At 35.6% G+C, this 19477-nt stretch overlaps 1 protein-coding gene across 2 annotated transcripts; it reads right to left on the bottom strand.

Annotated features, from left to right (window-relative positions):
• Positions 1–546: 546 nt before the first annotated feature.
• On the bottom strand, positions 547–16273 carry LOC149540868 (CW-type Zinc Finger). Of its 2 annotated transcripts, XR_016356450.1 has the most exons (13): positions 15464–16273; positions 11975–12047; positions 10644–10777; positions 10117–10518; positions 8523–10000; positions 7891–8348; positions 5507–7638; positions 5218–5378; positions 4935–5095; positions 2161–2327; positions 1531–1790; positions 927–979; positions 547–785 (listed from the first exon to the last, which is right to left on the bottom strand). XR_016356450.1 is itself a non-coding variant. In XM_089801932.1 (11 exons), exons 1-11 carry the CDS (start codon positions 15626–15628, stop codon positions 1593–1595), a joined length of 5529 nt encoding a protein of 1842 aa, XP_089658058.1. In that variant the 5' UTR covers positions 15629–16273; the 3' UTR covers positions 1375–1592. The 2 variants fall into 2 exon arrangements, 1 of the variants encoding a protein (XP_089658058.1); XM_089801932.1 differs by lacking the exons at positions 547–785; positions 927–979 and having other exon boundaries at positions 1375–1790.
• Between the last annotated feature and the right edge of the window lie 3204 nt (positions 16274–19477).

Genomic DNA, 19477 nt, shown 5'->3' with positions numbered 1-19477 from the left:
TCTTTACAATTGCATGTAAGTTAATATGCTTAAACAGATTCGCAGAACTAATGGCCAGCAGCACCTTTGATTTTAGAACATTCGGAGGAACTACAGTGACTAATGTCTACAGAAACAACAGATTTGTTACTGTTCAAATTACTTCTTCTGGTGATTCTGTAACCGTGTGACGAGTCCTATATTTATCATTCGAAGCACCCTTATGCTAGAATTTTTATCAATGATTTTCACCTAGCGAACTCTAGTTCATGGAGTTAAAAGAGTTATGGTCCGATTCGTATAGATGGCATGCATGTTCTTTACAAAAAACTCCAATCAATTTTCCCCAAAAGATTAAGTTAATGGTTGGCTATGAAGGAGAAGTTATGATTGAACAATGTAGGAAGTTGACAGTATCTTGCACCATGGCCAAACTTGATGCCTAAATCAGCTCTTAAAAGATATGTAAAATGCACTGATTAACAAAAATAGAAGGCAATCTCCCAAGCACTAATTAACTTGATCGGTTAAAGGTAGATTTGTAGATAATGCCAAGCAAGACACCAATTTGATGTATTACTAGTACCTAGTATATGAAGCTTGAATTGAAAAACTCCTTTTACCTTACATATTGTTTCATAGGATGTACAACCCAAGCCCACTCCAAAATCAAACTTTGTAAGCTCCTCTGAAGTGCACACATTCACCCACCGTCAGGCCTAACCAGGTTGCATTAGACTATGTGCTTCACCTGAGAGCTTGATGAATACTGTCATAATATTCCCTTATACCACCAAGCTTGAATGCTGGGATACATAATTTTCATGGAAGCATTAGTCTTGGAACTTCAAAATGTAACATAGAATTTAAAAAACCTAAGTAAACAAAAATCACAATGATTAAAGAGTAAGGGTTGGGAATAAAAAAATTAGAGTCAAAATGCACACCTGGTTCCACCACTCCTCATCTGGCTATATCCTTGCAAACACCCTGGGGATGCCTGAGCAGCACAATTAGGAGTAACTTTAAATTCATTACTTCTCTTAACCATGGAATTGGTTTCAATTCAAATTTTGATATCCTGTAGTGGGGTCTTTGTAGCTTGGACTCGTGCCACATTTTATCTCATCAAAAAGAATAGCAAGAGCGACTTGCTATTAATTATTAAATGATAGAGATTGAACAACAGTAAAGAATCATAACAGGTGCTTGGTGATTGCCATTATAGATAACCCATTTTTTTTAAAGCTCAAAAGGATGAATTTGATGATTATGTCCATCTGTCAAAATTCATTATCTACATATTCCCATACATCTCAGATAGGGACAAGACCACATATCTTTTGTTGTGGCCTTGAAAAGATCAAAAATGTCAACTGTTTATACTGTTTCAACTTTTGGATACCGCAAGGGAAAAAAATATTTTATACAAATCACAAATCTTTGTACATATCGTACAGTTATGAAAAACTCATTCCAACGTAAATAAATGGCAGAATTTGAGCAGGGATAGCCATAGCAATCATTTTTTCATTCCTATGGCCTGCTTACCTGAATAAGTAACTGAGATCAACACAGCTTTATTCACAAGAGAGGATGTTACAAACACCAAATTAATGAGACATTGCATCCATGGCAAGCTTAACAAGATGGAGCAGCATGTCAATGTCATTAAAGTGGAAATCCATAACTGTTTTCACTGCAGATATTCCTGCCGATTGACGGCTGGCATCATCCAAACTCTCCTTGGCTACTGCGAATGCATTTTCTGATCTTTTGAATGCTTCAAGAGCAGCAATGGAATCACGTGTCTATGGTAACAAAACAAATCAAGGCAGAATCAGTTAAACTTCAAAATAACTCAAAGAAGCCTAAACTAATGGTACAAATACTACAGAAGTTGAGAAAACACAAGTAGAGAAACAAAGAAACAAGATAATTCAGAAGTTGACAGAAGAGCGAAATTCAAGCACAGTTGCAAATGGATAAGCGGGAAGGCAACAAATATGCATAAAAGGAAATTATAATTCAATCAAATAAATATGTTCTGCACCTGCCATCTGATATTCCTTAAAAACTTTCCACTGACAATTATTTGTAGACTATTTATATATTTGTAGAACCTTGTAAGGCCAAGTTATCTTCTCTTTATAGATAATAAAACATTCAGTCGTAACTTACATATTGCAATACACGAGCATAAAGAGCACGATGTCGAGCAGCAATCACATGATCAGCAGGTATTTGAGGTGACCCAGCTACCTTTCCAGGATTAGCAGAACTTCTATCCATCAATGCATGGTTATTTAAGTTATCTACATCTGAGGCTGATGATGATGGCGATTCCCCTGAAACAAGCAAGAGCCCCCAGACATTAGGCATTTGGCATAGCTAGCATAAAGTATTGCAAGCCACTACAATATCTTGACTAAAACAATAAAAATGATGCATCACACGGCAATGTGAAAGGAACAAGTGATGTAGCAATCTAATGTTGGCTGGGAGTCTGATTCAGAGAACTTATTCGGGAAAAATCAACTGACAACAAAACATAAACAAAAAGACAACAATCATGTTTGTTTTGTAAAAGAACTTAAATTGACAAGTAAATCTAGTTTTTATTAGAAACAAATTCCAACAAGTATGCCGGTGCTTTGATCTTTTTTTAAGTCCAATAAAAATATGGTGTAAAGTGCTAATTAAAGATACGTATGCATGAAATATTTGCTCCAAATCATACAGTTTTCAATGGAACTCCACAAATCATTCATCAAGAGTGCCACAGGCACTTCTAACAAAACTTTTTCCTGTCAGTCTCAAATGAGGCTACATAGCAAATTACCTCAGGTCAAATGACACACTCAATTGTCTCTCCATGGTAAAATTATTCGATGAAAATCTTGAATGCGGTTTGTAAAACATAGTTGCAGACTTTGGTGATTCTTTCATAAAAACGCAAGTTTGATATTGATTTTTACAAACTCAACTGGTAAGGACCTTCAAATAGAAACTACTCTATTTCTCTCAATATAGTGAGAGTAAGTTATGAAGTAGTGATTGCTAGATCCTAGAACAGCTAGAACTTGATGTTTGGAAACCAGAAGAGGTAACAAAGAAAAATGCAACTACTCTCAAAAATGCTAGAGATATAGAAATTTATTGCTCTTGAAACTCAAGAACAAATCTCATTTAATATAAGCCTTCCAAAGACAAACCAATCAATAACTATCACATATAACAAATTAACTTATTTCAATTTTTGGGGGGGTTGGGTTCGGATTCGTTTTGGGTTCGTCTGTACAAGAATATATATATATATATATAGCAAATAAGTTCATACACCACTATGCTCTTTTAAAGCAACGTAGAAAAATAAACCACCATATCAATGTTTCAGTCCGAAAACAATAATGTAAACATTAATAATCAGCCATCATGATCAAATATCATCAAAAACCATCACGCGAATCATTATCATTCTGCTGTTGCAAATTAGAATCACAACAGGTAATGCTATATAGGCCTATTTAAGGCCAATGTTATGATTGTGCCATATTGTAAGCTTCACACATTAAATGTCACGCTCAATAATTCAAAGACAGCAGCTTTGGATCAGATTGGATGAAGCCAAGAAAACATGCTTTGGATCCAGACTTAACCACACTAAAGATCTCTTAAGTTTTGTTCAATCCATAGTTCTCTATACATGTTAGCCTATATGCACAACACACATTCCATAATAGATGTGTGACACTTCTATACATACTGATTCTTCTCAAGTAGCATTTAATTCAAATTAAATATGATTAGTAATCTGAGTTCAATCATGTGCTTAAGTCTAATTTAGCAATAAAAGCTTATTAAAAAAGTAAACAAAAAGGTGTTTTTAGACGAAATTATTTGAAATTCTATCCGGGTTCCTATGCTGGAATCCAAACTCACTCAAAAGTCATCTGAATTCTGCCAGCGTTCCTTTGAGAGAATTTCCAATGAAATTCGATCTCCGTGGCAGAATTTTGACAGAATCTTAAAAGGACCAGACTTTTGAGAGAATTGAACCAGGAATTCCTAGGGCCAAGAGAGAATCTGGTAACTTAAAAATTAACCAAAAAAATTATCAATTAAGTGCTTGATGGTAAAAGCCTAGAATAACTACATTATTTAATGAGTATGTTGGATGTGGTTTGTGAAACATAGTTGTAGGCTTCGGTGATCCATTCATAAAGCTACTATGAAAGTTTCATATTAATTTTTATTAACTCATCTGATTAGGGCCTTAAATTACTCTCTTTCTATCACATATAGTGCAAGTAAATTATCTAATAGTGATTGCTAGATCCTAGAATACCTACAACTTGATGTTCGAAAACTAGAAAATGTAACGACGAAAAATGCAATGATAATATACATCGAAAAATGCTAGAGAAATAGAAATTTAAAGCTTTTAAAAAATTAAGAACAAATCTCACACCACAAAAGCCTTCCAGAGACAAACTAATCAATAACTATCACCTATAGTGAAGAAATTAACAAAATAAAAAAAATTATAAATAAATTAGTAATTACCAAAAGCCTAGAATTACTACTATGATCCTTGGGCAGTAGAAATTGTGAAAAATAAACAAATCCCAGGTGATAACAACAGAAATCATGAAACAGTAGGAAAATATTAATTTCAAGCTTTCCAAACTAAGAATCTGTTTTGTTCTTTCTAACAAAGAGAATTTCTAGCTTTCTAAGATACAAACTTCAGAACCTGCTTTGTTCTGAACAAAGAAGAGCAGTACAGGATTCATAGTTGCATTTATATATAAACTTGAATTTATAATTAAAATGGAGTCAATCAATAATAAACCAATAACATTTGAAGAAATAAAATTACATTAAGTCTTTTTTTGTGTGCTCTCTGTAAACCCAAGGTGCAGAACTGAAAATATTTAACTATGTTATATTACCAGATGGAGCACTCTGAAAAGCCATTTGCAGCTCATGCTGATCTCTATTTATAAATACATTTTTTGAATGAACAACCCTCATGTGTGCCACTCCCATGCATTTATATGCCAGGGCAGCAGCTGCCATTTCCTTATTTCTCTCATACGTGTGAGCACAATATCTGTAAGCCCAATAGAGAGGTTTCAATGTTATAATTTGGATGCACTTGAACCCATTCTAAAGTTGCCTACAAAGCATATACTGTTTATCTGTAGACCATGTATGAATGATGTGATCACTTACTCGCAAAGCTTTGCAGTGTCCGTGTATACAGTCATTGATTGAGTTATTTCTCCATGCCTTGCATTCTCACCATTGCTAAGCTCCAACAACAAAGCACCTTTGAGAAATTTCAAGGCTGCATTGAAGTACAAGGAATTGCTTTCAAGGTCCATGCCTTTATTCTGTTCATACGCATCACACAGATGTTAGTGATAAAAAGCAGCTCCCAGTCCCCCAGAATTTAAATCGAAAGAAGATGCCTAACATATATAAATATATAGTAGAAAAGAAATATTTAAATTGGAAAGACCTTTAGATTGTCTGCCGTGTGTTTCAGATCCTTTGCTTCTTTCATGATTTGCAGAGACTCTCTCCGAACTGGACTAGAAGGAGCCCCCTCAGGATCTCTTCCTGAAACTCCATTTGATATAGGGGGCTTTAAGCGACAGTTTTGTGCTCCATCCAAATTATCAGATTTGCTCGACTCTCTAGGTACTTTGGAAAATTCACCATTTGAAACATCTGTTGCTACTCCTACCCGGGTACCTTTGTTGCTCATGGACACAATTGCAGAACCATGTAGTTGTAAATTTGACTTACCTCCAAGACATGGAGTGGCTTGCAATTTGTCCCGAGTAGTTGTTTCAGACTGAACATTCCTATCCAACAGCCCATGGTTAGATATTCTCTCACCACCACGAGAAAGGTCCTGCTGTAAGCTCTTCTGTACATTTGGCCTTCCATCTTTCCTAGGAACGGCCCCCAAATTTTGGTGCTTAGAGATAAAATCTCTGCTCTGCTTAGCATGTAAATCAGATGGCATAACTTCTTTACTGTCATCTAAGCAATGTTTCTGTTGATTACCTCTTCTCGTTTCAGATGATTTCTTTTTCCTTGAATCAGTTTTACTGCTCCAATCTATATCATTTCTTCTGTCCTTATCAGATTTATTGCTCCGCTTATCATCAACAAACTCCTTCACACCCCTAGAGGGCTCATGGTAAGGCGAGTGTGCATGAGTCTCAGGAGGTCCTTCATGTGATCTCCTATCCTTAGCGTGAGTGTGTAAGTCTTCATGACTATCACTGATAGAATCATGCACCTTATCTTTTCCTTTAACATGTACAGGCTTTTTCTCCCTTTCTCTGTCTTGATCCCTAACCATTTTCTCCCTTACTAGATTTTTGTCCTGACAACCATCAGTGTTATAGCAATCTGTAATTTTTTCTTGAGACCGATCATTGTCTTTTCTTTCACTCAGTCGCTCAACAACACTGCCACTACTAACTAAATGATCAGTGATATTGCCAGTTCTATCCATCTGGTAAGATTTCTTCTCTCTGATATTGATATCAGAAAACAATTTTTCATCTTTGTCATGATTGTCATCAACCTTTTTTGAATTCAGAAGAGACGATTGAAATGCCTTGCAACTCTCATGTGAGCCAGGTAGTTCAGCAAGGGAACTTTTTATCTTCTTAACTGGTGCTGAGCGGTCACTTGGTGTGTCACCTTCACCATCAGACAAGCAAGGGAAATCACCATCAACTGAATCTTCCACACCTAAACCATTTCTTCCAGTTATTGATGGTTTTCCCTTTTTGGATGTCCTCATTGGCGATGAGGAAACTGATTCCACAGGAGATCCTCTTACTTCCTGAACGTTGGCCAAGTTTTTGAGCGAACATGAAACCTTTGAAGAGCTTGATGTGGCAGCAACGAAAGGCTGTGTGTATCCAGCTTCCCTTTTCAACATATCCATACCATTTGCGACTCTTCGGGCAACACCCTGCACTCTAGGTTGACTCCATTCATGATCTTTCTCATAGCTACCTCTACTCTGCTCCTCGAGTCCATTAGCCAGTTGATCTTTAGTAGAAGATACCAGGATTCGCGTCACTTTTCCTTTCTTATCTGTTTTGCTTGCACTAGACTCCTTCCCCTCTGATTTTAAAGCTTTTGCTTTCTTGTCCCTTCTATATTCAGTTTCGCTTTCCGATTCTTTTGCAATGCCTTTACAATCTTTAAGACATTCTTGATCTGGAAGGCCTTCTTGTTGGTCATCTTTCCACTCTTTCACTTTCCTCTTCTTACCTATAATGTCCCTTCCATCACCTTTTCCAAGGCCACTGTAAGTTCCCCTGCTATCAGTTTCTAATGACGTCTGAACTTGGTCCCTGAATGTTTTATCCATAGCTGATACACCTCCTCTCATTTTTTTTGGAGAAGAGCTATCATTGTACTTATTTAATTTAGTACCTGATATTTTGACTTGAGTACTAATGATGTTATTGGGACCAACTTTTTCAACTGCGTCTTCAGTGATGCCTGCAGCATCTTTTGCCTTGTTTTTTTTGAGATGCTTATGCACATCGGGTTCACCTTCACTCTTACGCTTAGCTCTTAATCTGGGTGTACTTCCTTCTCCAGTATCATGTCCAACTGTGAAGCATGAAAAACAACCAGTCAATGCTTCTGCAAGAAATTTTATTGAGAAACATTTGAAGACTTCAGACAGCAATTCTCATACTCATCACTAAGGTAACCATGAAAGAATTGCTATGTCAAATTAAGCACTTAAAAACGAACCACCATCTTCACAAGAGCACACAGATGAAAATGAGAATTTTTCAGTAAATTACAGGCCACAGTAACTCCAGACAAAAATTATAAGCAATCAGATTCAGAAAGTACCTTCGTCAGATATATTTTGCTTCAATTTTAATTTTTCCTTCTGTTTAACTTTATGTGCTTCAATTTGTGAATCACTCCCTTTAATTACTTGGTGTGATAACCCTGTGCTGCCCTGAACTTGTTCCAGAGATGGTTGAACTACATCATTTAAGCTCTTACTCTTTATTGAGCTCTGTTTAGTCTTTTTTGAAAGAGAGCCTGGAAGGTTTGTGGAGCCTGGGATAATGCTCCTCTGCACTTGTCCTTTCTTGCCATTGCTAGAGATATTACTGGACTTAAGAGATTTAATATCATGACTTGGCTCAGTATCAAGGACAGCTGCAGAAGCAGAAACTCCAGGAGGTAGAAATTGCCGTCCGCTTGCATCCAACTGGCACTGAGCCTGTGGTTGTCCATTCAAAGCACGGACTGCTTGTGTAGTCTCATCTTCAGTGATATCACACCGATTCATTAAAGGCCTGTAGAATGAAAACAGTTAAAAAAAACCTAGTACACCCATAAATTACAACACAACTAGACTCGCTCACAATTTTTTATGCAAAGAATGAAATTCACATTGTTGATTATTGGTTATTATACTCATGGAGAAACTAGAGAAAAGTAATCAACAATTCAAAAATACAAGCACATACAGCCAATTAAGCATACGGCAAAGCCATTTTTGAGGAAGCTGTGTAGTTTCCACCCCAGGAGGAAGCAACCGCCATTTATTACAGGCATCACACTGTACCCAGTTTTCATTTATAACAACAGGAGCCACAGGAGGCATTCCCAGCTCAGTGCCCATCATGCTTCCCGGTAAAGAATGGGAAACAGCAGCATTTGAAACATGCACTTCACTAGTTGAAGCATGATCCAATTTCTTTGATGAAGGTACCTTTGTTAAGCTATGCTCTCTGTCCTTTTCTCCCCTTGGACATCCTCTTTCCATAGATTCAAATCTTGATTCCTTTATACTATCCTTTCGATAAACATCTATAGAATCTTTTCTATTTCTACTCAGTTCTTGCTCGACATCTTTTATAGAATCCCTTTGAAAGTCCTTATAAGGTGCTTGCTTCAATTCTTTCTGACCTTTCATACTTTCACCAAATGTTTCAGATGTCAATGAATCCTTGGCATGCTTATGCTTGTCTTTTCTTGAATCTTTGTGTGATGATCTTGTCACATCTCTAGATTTTTCCTTTGATGATTCTTTTGACAAACATATCTTTCTGCTCATGTCTTTTTGTTTTCTCTTATTGGCTGTGACACGTTCCTTTTCATCTTCCTTATGTAAATCAGCAATTTCATCAGTTAAAACCTTCCCAATAACATTGTCTTTTGACATTTCATTTGATGCATCTTTCAGCTCATTCCATTCTTTGTAACTAGTAAGGTCTTTTGAAAGATCATTACTTTTGCTGTCTGTAACAGTCTCTTTAACCAACTTCTTAATATCAGTAGCAGAATCTTTGCAACCACTGCCTTTCCTAATTTCTTTCACTTGACAAATTTCCTTTTCTTTGCTTTCTAACTTGCCTGATGGTGGTAGTGACCTAACATCAGATTTCATGACCCTACTACAATCCATATTCCCAACTACTTCCTTGCATTCATTTTTTGGTAAGTCAGACCTGAATATCTTGTCCTTTGGCCCTCCCTTGAATGCCTCTTTTGGCAGTACAGAACCTTTTATCTTTTCCTTTCCTGAATCACCTGTGACTTCCCTTTCTGCCCGTTCAAGATGACTATCCTTTGAAAAGGACTTCGTTGGAAATTTCAAATTATTAGAACCACAATCCTTGCCCATTTTGTTCTCAAAATCCGAATCCTTCTTTGTATTATTTGTAGCATTTTTCCCAATTTCAGTATCATTCTCCTTGTTTACTTCTGTATATTTACCATGTTTCTCATCCGACTTCACTTTCCTTTCCTTTGAGCCTTGGAAATCCATTCCTGGGTCAAACTCATTTCTATTTGTAGCATGTGCTTCCTGCAGCTCCATCTTAATTGTCCTCTTTTTCACATCTCTAGACGAAGCTTTTTCACATCTCTCCGGCAATTTTAGGAGATCTTCACGGAGAGGACTGAGCAAAGAGCCTCCAGGAATCTGATATGATGTCATTATCTGTTTCAGAAGCAAGTAGAACATCATCAAATCCACCAACAGCATGTGAATTCCATAAAACAAAGATAAATTCAGAAACGCCATCAAGTAGATTAAGAAACATGATAGATACATACTCGGATCATAGAAATAGGTGACTGAACGGGACTATATTCATCACCAGGTGAGCTTTCCTGTCTGTCATTGGGACTATCCTCAAATGATGACACTGGAGAACTATCTAGGCCTAAAGTACTGTAAATTGCAGAGCTCTTACTGCGCTGAGCAGAGTCAGTAGGCACCTTAAAACGTATTAGTCGGATCTTATTTTGATCATTGCCAGATACATTTTTCACTACAGAACACTTTTTCAGAGGGGACGTTTCCTTACTTCCCTTCATAGCATTACTTGGCATATCACCCTTGTTTCCCATATCAACAGTAAAAGCTGCCGAAGCAGGCAATATATGGTTTGATATGGAGCTTGCTTTAGACAGATTGGCACCACCCCCTGAGAATGCTGCTGCTGGGCGCATGCACTACAAATAGTTATCAAAGTCCATTTCTAATCAGAGGGGAATTGAAAACTTAATTATATAGTTTTCCAAATCCATAGTATTGAAATCAATTTATCCACATTTTTAAGCTAGACAGACAATACTACCTCTGTTGTCCCTTCATTGAGAGGATTTTGCATACTACAGTTCTGCACAATAGCAGGCGTTCTGGGTTGTAGCAGAACTGATGGAGACCGCTGATGGGTCGGCAAAAATGAGCCATAGCCTCCATATTTTGCCCCTGACAGACAAACCCCTTTTAGCAATTCTGATTAACTAAACAAACAAAAACTATACACAATGCAATAGTTCTAGGGAAGGATAAATTGATATGCTATAGCAGTGAAATCTTTGAGATTACTTATCACAATGTTAAATTTCATTGCTTCCAGAAAATGCTGTCAGAAAAAGATAGGCGTCATCTTTTGCCTGATTATTGTATTACTGTTACAAGGCATAGACCCTGTTATGCTTTTACAAAATACATGATCCTTACCATCCAATTCAGCTACCTATGGACCTGATATGACTGGTTCAAACTCAATTGACAAACAGGATTTACAGTTTCCTATCTAAGATGATTTCAAGAACCCCAGAATTTGACATACAAAGTTTGGAATAAAAAGAAACCCATATTGAAAATATATTGTATATGTCAAAAGATAGATTTTAAGTCCAATTCTTAATAGGAAATTATGAAAGACTAGAGCACCAAAAAAACATTCAAGGCAGCTGCCAAATATCAATATGCATTCAAAACCATCAGCTTCGGAGCGAATGTTGAATGTTCCCCCTTAGATAACAAAACAAATTTTAAGGAGGCTACTAAATGGCTTCAACGCATACAGAACAAAAGAGAAGGGCGCATGCCAGCTAAACAAGCACATACTTTCTTATTCTTTCAATCAGAACACCAGAAAGGGGTAAAAGAAGGCCAAATACATTTTTATTTTTTTTTAAATCAATGATGGCTTCCCATTAAATGAATGCTGAATCCATTGCGTGTTCTTACATTGATGAAATAAAAGTAACTTTCTCTCGCAAGGAACTGGTGATTCCAGATGACAAATTAAAAAAATGAAAATGTATATTGCCATTTTAAACTGGGACTTAATTATTTAGAACATGTAATATTGAAGATTTGAAGTTAAACCACATTTTATGCTTTATACATAACGCCAACAGGCCATAAAATTTCCATATTATATAGGCCACTTGCATATAGCAAATGGTCAGATAAGATTATTAATGTAATGAAGAACTCTTATGGCTTCCAGCACAAAACTATCAAAAATTAAATCAATTAGTTTATATAGCTTTCAGAATGATTTGCTCATTATCCCCAACTCAAATACAACAATGATGCCGCACAAGACCAAACAGCCAAAGAAATTGTTACCTAATTCTGATATTTTAATTCATGAACTTTCATACTAACCAAGATTTTCAGCAGAAACACCTCCCTCAAATTCCTTCTGAAAGTGACCCAAAACATCATGTATTTTATCATCCTGTCACAATAAATGAAAATAAATTATTTCAACCTTTCTAAAAAAGTTTATACTGCAAGATATAAGAACAAGAAAACTGACTACAGATGTCGCAGAACGGAGAGTTTGCATGCTTTCATTGGAGTACATGTGTGCTAAAAAAGACAGCATGCAAAGATTGTGGCAACCTTAAACATACAGATTGAAGTCACAGCCACATGCAGGTTCGGCATGAAGACAAACCCAATCAGATACACAATCACCAAGCATCTTAAATAGGGTGAGGATGGCTTCCTTCTTTTCACTACTCAAACTAGTGTTACTTTAAACCTCAATCCAACGGCAGTATTCTTTCAAAAGGAAATTTGCCCCTAATTTTCATATGAAAGACTATAAGCAAGAAGTGCCCTGATTTTTATGATTGCAATGCCAACAATGATTACAGGCCAAATAATATGGATACTATCAATCACACTGTCATGAATCCAATCACCATGCTCTGCAATAATTAAAACAAGAATTGGATATTATCTCCTATGAATTATCACTCCAAATTGTGTTCTCTTTTGGCCCTATGAAACAAAATTACGTCTGGAACTTTAAAAATTAATAATTACTGCCAAACAAACAACTGTTCTTAAACAATTTACACATAATATCCCACCATAATAATTACTGACAATGTGAATGCAAAATCTATAGTCTAGCTGATAATTACCATGGTGTGATGGTAAAGTTGTGGCAGTGTTGTTTCATAGCTCCAAATGTCAAAAGCTTAAGCATATGGCCTCCCAAATAAAAAAATTCTATTATCTACTGCAGTAGTGCTATTAATTTCATTTCCAATAGCATAAAGCACCAAAATACAATCTACAACACTTCCAAGCCGATCTAAGAGATTTCTTTCCAAAGATTACAAGGTGATAGTAAGTGTATTGTGTAGATAACACAGGCAAAAATCTCTATTAACTCAGGTCTAACATCTTCCTTCACCATTGGGCACATTAGTGATTGTTTTTTCCAACATTGTTTGGCAATATTCCACATTTAGCTTTCTGACCCTCCTCAAGCACTTTGTCTAGGATAAACTGGCAATTATAGTCTCTTCCCTAAAATGCTGATGTGGCAAAAGAGAAACTAGGTTTTAACCACTAATCACCCCTACCCTAGAAAATTGCCTTGATAGTATGCTAAAAAAAATCCAACCAGCAAACTAAAAGGAGAATAATACCAATCGAATATCCCCTGGCCCATTGATAGGATTGTTTTTGTATCAATTTAATCATCATCCCTAGATTAATAAAATTGATTGTTGCTAAATTACCCCCGGAACTTTTTTAAAAATTGACAAATGCAGGCGTTTTCTTAAACAATTTACACATAATATCCCACCACAACAATTACTGACAATGTAAATGCAAAACCTCTAGTCTAGCTGATAATTCCCATGGTGTGATGGTTAAGTTGTAGCAGTGTTGTCCCATAGCTCCATGTCAAAAGCTATATAGCATGTGCCCCCCCAAATAAAAAATCTCACTAATCTATTGCAGTATTGCTATTAATTTCATTTTTAATTTCATTTTTAATGGTCCCATTTTGTGGCACAAAGCACCTAAATACAATCTACGACACCTCCGAACAAATCTAAGAGATTCTTTCAAAAGATTACAAGGTGATAGTAAGTTTGATAGTGTATTGTGCAGATAACACAGGCAAAAACCTCTATTAACTCAGATCTGATATCTCCCTGCACCCTTAAGCACATTGGTCATTGATTTTCCGACAATAGTATCAGGATAATCGGTCAAAGTGAACTAGACCTTTTCACAACTATCCTCAGTTAAGCTCTTTGACTCTCTCCTCGAGAACATAATCTAGGATCAAATGGCAATTTATTATCTCTTCCCTAAATGCTGATGGATCAAAAGAGATACTGGGTGTTAACAACTAATCACCCCTGCCCTAGATATTGCCATAGTTGTACACTAAGAAAATCTAACCAGCAAACTAACAGCAGCATAAGACCAACCAAATATCCCCTGGCCCATGTATAGCATTGTTTCCTCTCCGTTTAATGGCTACAACTAAAATGATAAAGATGATTATTGCTAAATTATCTCAGGTACTTAGAAAAATTATTGCCAAATGTAGGCCTGTTCTTAAACAATTTACACATAATATCGCTGATAATTGCCATGGTGTGATAGTTAAGTTGTGGGTGTTCATAGTTAATTGCAGTATTGCTATTAATTTCATTTTTAATGGTCCCATTTTGTGGCATAAAGCACCTAAATACAATCTACAACACCTCCAAACAAATTAAAGAGATTTCCTTCAAAAGATTACAGGGCGATAGTAGGTTTGATAGTGTATTGTGCAGATAACACGGGAAAAGACCTTTATTCTGACATCTTCCTTATCCCTTAAGCACAATAGTCATTGTTTTTTCCAACAATAATATCAGGATAATCAGTCGGAGTGAAATAGACCTTTAGTCTTTGACCCTCTCCTCGAGCACTTTGCCTAGGAACAACTGGCAATTGATCATCTCTTCCCTAAATGCTGATGGAGCAAAAGAGACACTGGGTGTTAACAACAAATCACCCTACCCAAGATATTGCCTTGGTAGTACGCTAAAAAAAATCTAACCAGCAAACTAACAGCAGTGTAATACCAATTGAATATGCCCCATGTATAGGATTGTCTCCTATCAGTTTTATAATAATAACTAGAAGAAAAAAGTGATAGTTTCTAATTGATCACCCCTATACAAAATCCTACAATCAAAATTGCAACTGGGTGTGTTGCTATTTAGTCGCCTCTATCCTATCTGATGAACAAAATCCGTCTAGCAAAATTGCAATTGATTATTGCTAATTTAATAACCTCCTAGCGCAAATATAAGCCTAACCATGCCTATCGGCTTAACAGATATTACCAGTAAAATAGCCAATTAGGCATTTCCAATTGATCATTCCCACCCCTGAACAATAACTAGATTAAATAGGTGTAGACACCCAGCATGGACCCTAAAGGGTAGTTGCCTGTAAGATAGAAGGAAATAGAACCGAAAAACAGAAAGCGGTTGCAACCCAATGAAATTAAATAAAATGCCCTGCATTCTTTTACAAAAGCCCTTCGAAAACCAAGCATCAGTAGGCATGCAACATGCTTACAAAGGGTCAACATGAAACCCGGCCAATTAATAATTTTCACCGTTTTTCATATTTCCTCGTTGGCGCTATGAGAAAGGGTTTACTGCCTAGACTAATGCGGACTCCCCAAAACTCCATGCAAACAATCCCCGTTTTAATTTTGCCCATTTGTTATTCCATGCAGACAATTTCATTTTCACCTGCTCAACGCCCTCGATCGCAGCAAAAATCAATAATCGTAATCGACAAACTCTACAAACTCAAAAGTTATAAAACACTTACAATGTAGGAGAGGTCAACATCCGGGTCAAACTCATTATAGAAGTTACAGGAGGCTTCTCCTTCCTCGAGCTCGTTGTCCTCCATTCGCCCCCGAACAACACCGCCCCGTCGCTCCGCTACTACATTACCAAAGCCCCCGCCACAATTGTCGACACTACAAAGCATCTCAACAACAGTGGCAAAAACCACAAAACCTTCTCATGGCAGCTCAGAGATCTCCATCAAAACACCCGATCCGCACCATCAAAATACACAAACCCCCACAATTTCTTCCCCCACGTCGCCCCCAAAACCACGATCAAACCCTAACACCTAGGGTTTCATCCCCAGAAGAAACCCAATAGATAACTCAATCCTCGAAACCAAATTACGTAACTGGAAACCCAATTCAACGGCCGGTAACCCGGGCCCAAATTTATCAAATAAGCGATCGTTCTCAGTTTCCAATCCTTAATCCTTTTCTGCTCCCGGGAGAAAAAACGATTGATTTCTTCTGCAATCGGAGCAGTCTACTTATCTTGCACAATCCGGCACCGTTACATTACCCCGCTACCCGCAGAACACAGTTTTTCTCTGTTTTTTAAAATTCCCCAACGTTATTACTGCATGCCCAATACCACAGCGACAGGAAAGAGAAATTAAATGAAATGCAGTGTTATTATAACTGAACTGGAAAAATCAGAATTATGACTAAATTAGCCAGCGCAAAAACTGGAGAGACAGCAAAACGGAAACATGCTAAAAGAAGAACTTGTTTTTAGTTTTTTCTTTTTATTTTCATTATTATTATTATTACCAAATTGGTTTATTGAAATAACTTTATTTCTTGTTTTCTTTTACGTTACATTCTTTTGACGGCTGCCGCAAGGGCGTTACATGACGGTCATTTTCCACTTCATTTCATAAGTGTTTCGTGTCAGTTGACGTGCTAACAAGATAAATACAAATTGTCTGAAGGTTGTCACAAATTATTTCCGAAGGAATGAACAGTCAACACGGTGTTTTTTTTGTAATATTGAAAAAAAAAAATCTTAAGCGGGTTAAAATTAATTAAGAAAAAGATGAAAAAGAATGTGCTCAAGGATATGCTTTTTCTATATGTGCAAGAGTGGCAAAAATATAAGAAAGTAAAAATATTTTTGATCTTCTTTCTTTCTATTTTAGATAGATTTTGTTAGATCAATAGTCTTAAAAATAAATGAAAGTTTGATTTCTTATTCCTAGTCTAACAAATTTGTTCATGTTATGTAATAACATATATTTTTAATTCATAGTCTTAATCATTAGATTAGCCCCAGGTCTCCCTTCCTAAACTATGACTTAATTCCATTGCATAGTATAGTATATGCAAACTATACTAGCGTAATTACTATTTTGCATGCTTTTTCTATATTGAAAGAGTGGCAAACTATACTAGCATAATTACTATTTTGCATGCTTTTTCTATATGTGAAAGAGTGGCAAACTATACTAGCGTAATTACTATTTTCCATGCTTTTTCTATATGTGAAAGACTGGCAAACTATACTAGCGTAATTACTATTTTGCATACTTTTTCTATATGTGAAAGAGTGGCAAAATATAGGAAAGTAAAAATATTTTTGATCTTCTTTCTTTCTATTTTAGATAGATTTTGTTAGATCAATAGTCTTAAAAATAAATGAAAGTTTGATTTCTTATTCCGAGTCTAACAAATTTGTTCATGTTATGTAATAACATATATTTTTAATTCATAGTCTTAATCATTAGATTAGCCCCAGGTCTCCTTTCCTAAACTATGACTTAATTCCATTGCATAGTATAGTATATGCAAACTATACTAGCGTAATTACTATTTTGCATGCTTTTTCTATATTGAAAGAGTGGCAAACTATACTAGCGTAATTACTAAACACTTGACTAAAAATGTGCTTGGTAAAAGGAATTTAACTTACAATGAAGTAAGCACCTTGTTAAAGGATTTACAACAGCCTGTCAAGACTACTCTGTTAAGCGATTTAAATAATTCACCTATTAGAATGTCTTAGCAATGATCCTTCAGTTAGCACTCTATTGCTTGATGTTAGATCACCTATATCTTGATGTATACTTGATCCTTTATGATTAGATGTATCTTTTTTGTCCTCTGATTCCTTTCTTTTGTTATCCTTTAACTAATTCTGCAATGTAACTCAACTCGTAACACCTTAGTCACCATGAATGCTCTATTTACACATGCAAAATCTCTCTAATTCTCCTTAATAATTCTTTAAAAGTTTAGGGTTTATCTTCCTTAAGAAGATATAGGTGACTTAGGGTTAGGTATCAATCAACGGTAGTGATTTACCCATATTGCTGCTTAAACCTTCCTTTTTTCTGATTGGATGCATGTAATACATAGGGATTCATAATTAAGATTTGCCCTTATCATAAAATATTGTAAAACAATCCTTAAGTCATCCCAAAAATGGTTTACATAGAAGTTTGTGCCATTACCAACATCTTTTTCAAAACTGCATAACTTGGCAGTTGAAGTCCCTAATGCTCAACATCAACTGTAACTTGGCCTCTAAATGAATTGGCATCCACTGATCACTTGACATTTGAATAGCATGACACATGCCATCTACTTGACACTTGAGTGACTTGACATTTACTAGTTACTTGGCTCACACTAAATATCTATCACTTGACATATACTATCTGACAACTTATGCTCAACATGTATTACTTGTTCAACATGAACTAAGTAAATGACTTAAGTATATTGTCACTCATATGTCAAAATCAATATGAGATTAACAATTTAGAGATAATTTTGTGTATCTTTTCTATCTGCACATTCATGTAGTATGATAAAATATTTTTTGTATTGCACTTCTATTTAGTTTTGTATAGGTTCTATTGAGTTCTATTCTATAGTTGGTGATAAAGACTTGGTCTCATGTATTTTAAAGTAATTTTTCCATCAACAATTGTGTTATGTAATATTATTATCTTAAGTATAACCTATTTATGGGTCTCATGGTAATTAGCATCAATATACTTATGTGTGAATAAACCTTTAGGTCTGGTGCTAACATGTTGAACAATATTGAATATCTCAAAATTATGTTTTTGGATTCAAGTAGACATGTTTTGCTAGGGTGACTTATTTGAATTATTCCATAGATATGTATTTATATAGATCATCTTTTTGGATCTAAACATATGAAAGTGTATGTATGGATGGTGGTGAAGTATTTGAGTAGATTAAGAGGTACAAAGGATAATAGTGAAGGGGAAGAAAAGCTAGGGATATGAAGAATTATTCAATATTACAAAAGAAGGTTGGAAAGATTCCTAACTAGATTTGATGCAAATAGATGTTGTACTCTTAACTATAAATAAATTCATGTATATGTATATTAATTTTTATCATTTCACTTTTATTTGTAAGTTTGTAATAAATTATTTGTGTATTAGGGAAGTTAGCCTAATTGACAACAAGCCTTACCTAAATAAGCACTCTAACAATGAGCCCTTCTAAAAATAATCTTAAGTGGTGTTTATATTCAGGAGATTTAGTTTGTCCATAAGTTTTCCCAGCTTGGATTCCCATATATATTCCAATGTTTATGGTGTATGATATTTATGTTCTTTCAATTTCATATCAATTTCAATTATCTATTCAGTTTAATATTTCTCTATATTAATAAGGTTAAGAAAAATATTTTATGATAATTGATTCACCCCCTAACCCCCAGCTATCCAAACTATTCAACAATTAGTTTAGAGCATGGTCTCTTGAAGATAGGGCTTAACCACCTGATGGTGATCTTGGTAGTTTGAACATATGGAAAGAGAGTATTACTTAATAAATATATAAAGACTATATTAGATCATATGGAGTGCATAGAATCTAAAAATGAGAATTTAAAAGAAAACATCAAGGAATCAAATGCTTTTATCTCCAAGATAAGGGAGAAAATGTGTAAATTCAAAGCAATACATAAAGAGCTTAGCTAGGACCTAAAGGAGTCAAAGGAAAATGTT

This window comes from Cupressus sempervirens, chromosome 9 (assembly GCF_028749045.1).
Source record: "Cupressus sempervirens isolate cs-2001-9-10 chromosome 9, ASM2874904v1, whole genome shotgun sequence".
NCBI classification, from domain to species: Eukaryota; Viridiplantae; Streptophyta; class Pinopsida; order Cupressales; family Cupressaceae; genus Cupressus; species Cupressus sempervirens.
The sequence above is the reverse complement of the archived record's forward strand: the minus strand, read 5'-3'. Positions and strand labels throughout refer to the sequence as shown.

What these genes read in the sequence shown, in the direction of transcription:
- LOC149540868 (XM_089801932.1), bottom strand. Translation starts at nt 15,628, where the DNA reads ATGCTTTGTAGTGTCGACAATTGTGGCGGGGGCTTTGGTAATGTAGTA. An exon ending in TCAATGAAGGGACAACAGAG is followed by an intron (nt 10,519 to 10,643) that starts GTAGTATTGTCT and finishes AACTATTTGTAG; the next exon opens with TGCATGCGCCCAGCAGCAGC. An exon ending in TGCCGTATGCTTAATTGGCT is followed by an intron (nt 8,349 to 8,522) that starts GTATGTGCTTGT and finishes TTCATTCTACAG; the next exon opens with GCCTTTAATGAATCGGTGTG.